Below are 4,862 nucleotides of genomic sequence, written 5' to 3'. Positions count from 1 at the left end.
TCACTGTGCACCTCCCCCAGTTGACGCAACTTCATCATATGCTGGCAATCGTCCAGGTACTCGCAGGAATGGAGTCCCTAGGGGTGGAGTCCCTAATGGGGGGGCAGAAGGCACAGTCGGACCCGAATAATTCTGCGGCACCGGAAAATATAGCTGATGATAAGGGGGTGGAAGTGGCGACCCGGGCTCTTGTATGAAATGCCCCTCTGCATACGACGGGCTCGGAAGTGGCGCTCCCATAGCCTCGAATGTCCCCTGTTGTCCACCGTGATGATGAGCAAAGGATTCAGCAGCCATTTGCTGCTGCTGCCGAATCCACTCTCGGTGGCGCCTGACAGCTTCTTCCAACCTCTGCGTCCCGCCTTCCCTACGCGGCTCCCTCTTAATCTCTGAGTCTCCACCGCCACTGCTTCCTGAGCCCCTTGGGGCTTCCTTCCCATCCCTGCCCCGCCGCCGGCGGTGCTGACTCGCTCCACTGCTGCCCATGTCATGATTTACCTTTAACAGAGGAGGAGTGAGAGCAATGGCGGTTAGCACTGTAGAAAGAGTCAGGAACAGCGACAAGAAGAAGGCCAAACGCGCTTGCTTACGGAATTTGTCACTGTGTGAGGACCCTTCCAGCCCCGCCGCATAGACAGGGGTAATATACTTTTCCTGACCAGGGCTTCCTTCCAGCGCAGCTAACTGCTTTTCTCTCTCAATTTCTTCCGTGTCGAAATCTCTAGGATACGCACGCAAGACTCCCTCTAGATTGCCCTGTGCTTCCAACAGAGCGCTGTCCAGCTCTCTTGCTCTCTCCAACAGATTCTCGCGAGCTGGCTCCAACACCTCTGCTGCTCCGCGATTCTGGGGAGCATCCAGATACACCAGTCCTCGTACAAGTGAGGGAGCAAGTCGGTTTAGTGCGGTGATCATCAGCTCCGAGTCGCCTTGCAAAGCGATATCGGATAGAAGCTCCTCTATCTCCCTAACCAAACTCACGAAAGCCAACAACAAAAACTTGGACAATGTCATCCCCGGGTTAGCAGAGCCCTCAGCAGCCGCCAGGACGCCAGCAAGTCTGGAAGTCAAAGCCTCAATACGCCTCTCGAACGGGTCTTCTGACTTCTTCTTCTTCGATTTCCCATTCTTCTTCTTCTTCTTAGAGTGCTTGGCGGTCCCCCGAGTTTCGCTGTTCAGCCCCAGGAAGCGAGTCCTGAGTCGTGCCAGGGCGAGACAGAGATGACGCATCAGCGCCGAGCGCAACTGGGGGTTAGAGCTCTGCAAAAGTGTAGCTAGAGACAGCAGCGAGCTTCCAGGGTATCTTGAATGAGGAGGTTCATACTCGGGCAAGGATGTAGAGGAAGAATACTGTTCTGCCGACGCTGTCACCCCGCCTCTCCCATCTAGAGTTTCCTGTTGTGCAAACCAGTCAGATCCTGCGTATGTGATGGTCTCATCGAACTTCAGAGGAGAAGATGCGCTACCGTAACTAGGCAGCACCTCCGCCGTTTCAAAGGCTCCCCGTTGCTGAAGAGCTTCAACATCCCGGTTATGACGTTCGTGCCAGCCTGCCTCAGCCCGTTGAGGGCTATGCAAAAGCGCTGCCCCGAAGAGAGCTGAGCCTACCCAGAACATCGTGCCGACCCTCACTACGCGAAGGAAGGCACCGTTCGTGCACATGGGTTTTGATGGGGGACTTCGCGTCATGCGCTCTCAGACAAGACATAAACGTGTCTGCATGCTCTTAAAGAGTTATGGAACTTGAAAAGCAGCCCGCAGCACTCCAAAAGCCAAGAAGAGACTCCGTCAAAGCAAAAAAGGCAAAGGAGCGCCGAGAGCCCCAACAACTTCCCAGGATGGGCGGAGCAACAAGACCACCAAATGCTACAAAAAAGGGTCAAAGTTCCCCTTCTGGTGCTACCATAGTGTTAAGAATTAATAAAAAAGGAAAATTCACGTACTCATTCTAGTGAATGGCATGGTGAAGCCCAATGGTCCAGCCGAAGCAACTCGAGACCGAGCGGGCGAGCGGTGGAGGCTCGTTCAGCTTTCGTGGAGCGGCTTCCGTACAGAACCCCCAAAGGGCATCAAGTTCATTAACACCAACTGAAAGGGTTTAAAAGCATTTATCTAAACAGAAATAAGTAGTTGTCTGAAATTTTGTGCGGAAGGATTGGGATTCCTCCATCTGAAATTTCGAATGTGCATGGCATGACGAGTCTCGCTTTAATTAAGATTGCCCGTAGGCAGGCTTACCGATTGTTTTAGCAACTAATTCACCATTATTAATATACCCTCGAATTATGCCTTGGTTTTGTTCTAGTGCTTGCTTGTTTCTGGTCACTCCGTTGCTGCAACTACGGGCTGGCAGCTAACTGTAGGTATGAGTAACAAAGCTTTCCTTACAATGAAAGCACAAGCTTTCTATAATTAATTAAGTACTTATAGTCGTTGATACCTGAGCCCCACTTTGTCCCATTAGCGAAATTTTCCCTGAAGGGCCCCTCATTCAGTACCCACATGGGGGTGTGAGGCGACGCTGCTCCCATCAGGTTGAGTGCGGTATTGAACCCTTTCCAATGGATACGCTGGGTGACAATTTACAAGGATATCGCTTAGGCTTCCATAGTATCCAATGTAGGGGCGGACTGGGCTCCTGGACCGTCGTACTTGAGGATCCTCCGACGTGAGCTCATCTGGACAATCCTGACCTGCAGCATACGCAAAATGTTAGGGTGATATTCTTCGGAAGCGCGGATGATTCCTCATCTTTTTGCCTCCAGGCGCACTGGGGCAGGTTGAGAAAAGCGGTAGTCTGTTCAGACGCGGAGCAATTGAGGCCAAAAATCCTGCTACGGAAAACAGCAGTTGAAGAAATACTTAAGGGGTCCTCAGTACATGCACTGACACAGATGCTCTGCACCTCTACTTCACAGTAATCAACAACTCAACATGCACACAAATAGAAAGGCTCGGATCAACTTCAGAAAGGCTATGCCATAGTACCTGTGCAGCTTCTGGAGATAAATTGGGTAGTCAACTAAGAAATATTAAATTGACGGATCTCCTCATTTATCTATTCCGCCTGCGCATGGAAGTGTGTGCAAGGCACAGGTAACTCTTGGACAACCATGGGCTGTGGCTATTTGATCAAACAGATCCCCCAATCTTTGTCTTTTAACTAAATGGAATATCCTAAGGAATCAGCACCTACTTTCTTGTCCAAGCGTTCACATATTTCGATTTCTTTCGAAGCACTTGCAGCCAAAAGCCCCATTATCATCGTTGCAAAGATAGTATGACTTGAACTGCCCATTTCGAAATCATTCAGAATTAACTCCGGACAGTAGCAAGAAAAACATAAAACTTGTTTACTTTCTGAACTTTGCAGGCTCTTCCGAAACGTGAATATTGAACTGCACTGGGCAGAGGCCATGCTAGATGTGCGGGTGCTTTCCAGCTCGTCAGTAAACTATTAAACGGTGCAAATATCAATTGAAAAAAGCAGGGAAAGTTGATGGAGAATACAAGTTACTGAACTCTTAGACGATCGTTACAACGCCGCAACTTATTTTTCACTTCAAAATGCGACCCCAAGCGAACTTTCCCTCGAAGCCTAACGTGCGCTCATCTGTTCAGTCAGGACCTGCTACATCTTATGAGTTTTAAAAGAGGCACTTGTGTGCATAGCATACATGCATGGAAAGAGAAATGGAAAACACAAACCCGAGAGCCGCCGCACCCTTGCCTCGCCTCGATTACAACCGCTCGAACAAACGCTCGCTTTCTGTACTTCCTCCATTCTACAAGCAACACCGACCTGTTTGAAGCAGCTGATGTTTAAGAACTGAAGGGAAACTGATGAGGATGCATGCTCGTTTGCATGCACATAGTGCACGCGGCAATTTATCATAAGGAGCCGAGGAGGCCTAGAGTGCAATGGCGACTTGTGGCTATCAACAAGAACCTGAATATTTTGTTTACTTACAACCACTATGTATATTCAATATTTTGAAACGAAATAAGGGGTCGATTCTTTAATTTTCTCTCTCAGGCCTCACCAGCAGAACGCCTCCGACGCGTAATGGTAATACATGAACACGAACGTAGCCTCTGCTACACCGACGCAACATCTCTGAAATGCACACACTAGTTTCCCTTCGTTTCTCAATAAGAACATGACAGAAGCACAACTGTTTACTCAGAGAAGCTGCAAATTTCGAATAGGGGGAGACGACAGACCGGTTCATCGCCTGTACACGATATTGAAACCTCGGGGAAGGGATGACAAATGAATTGTGCATATCCTGCGGCCCTCAACATCACAAGAAGAATATGTTTGTTTGAAATGCAAGTAATATATTCCAGATTCTACTGTTTTGAAAGACAACTCCAACGACGACGACGCTTCCGACACCGCAGCCAACCTGCAGTGAAGCGCAGACTGGGCTTTTGCATGCAGTGCTTCGCTATTTTTCCGTCTGTTTTTTGCGAACATTTCTCTTTAACATTCAAATACTACTAGAAGCAACAGGAGTGTATCTGAGATGCCATGAGCTAGATAGTTAGACGCGCCTGCCTTATGAAATATGCAAGCGCTGGCGTCTGCACTCTGCGCGTTTGGTCCGGGGGTTTCTTTTGATGATCTGAGGGTGAAAATGGTATGTTTTGCAACACTAAATTATAATAATTCTTTTGAAATGAAAGGATAAACACTGAGATTCATCGAGACAACGCTTTGCTGATTGCGATCCAGAAGCATCGACTGCGGATCAGCTGGACGCTTTGCACGGGTATTGGAATTCGCTCGTTTGTCTCTCTTCTTTTTCTCATCATCTAATTTCTTTTTGTGTATTAACATCAACATTTATTCAATTCCT

The 4,862-nt window shown here is 48.5% G+C and overlaps 1 protein-coding gene across 1 annotated transcript; it reads right to left on the bottom strand.

Annotated features, from left to right (window-relative positions):
• Window positions 1–1,617, bottom strand: EAH_00040970 (hypothetical protein, conserved; the record flags this gene model as incomplete). Its single annotated transcript, XM_013391832.1, has 1 exon — window positions 1–1,617. One exon carries the CDS (start codon window positions 1,615–1,617, stop codon window positions 1–3), a length of 1,617 nt encoding a protein of 538 aa, XP_013247286.1.
• Between the last annotated feature and the right edge of the window lie 3,245 nt (window positions 1,618–4,862).

This window comes from Eimeria acervulina, genomic scaffold (genome assembly GCF_000499425.1).
Source record: "Eimeria acervulina Houghton genomic scaffold, Eah_scaff509, whole genome shotgun sequence".
In the NCBI taxonomy this organism is placed as follows: Eukaryota; Apicomplexa; class Conoidasida; order Eucoccidiorida; family Eimeriidae; genus Eimeria; species Eimeria acervulina.
The sequence above is the reverse complement of the archived record's forward strand: the minus strand, read 5'-3'. Positions and strand labels throughout refer to the sequence as shown.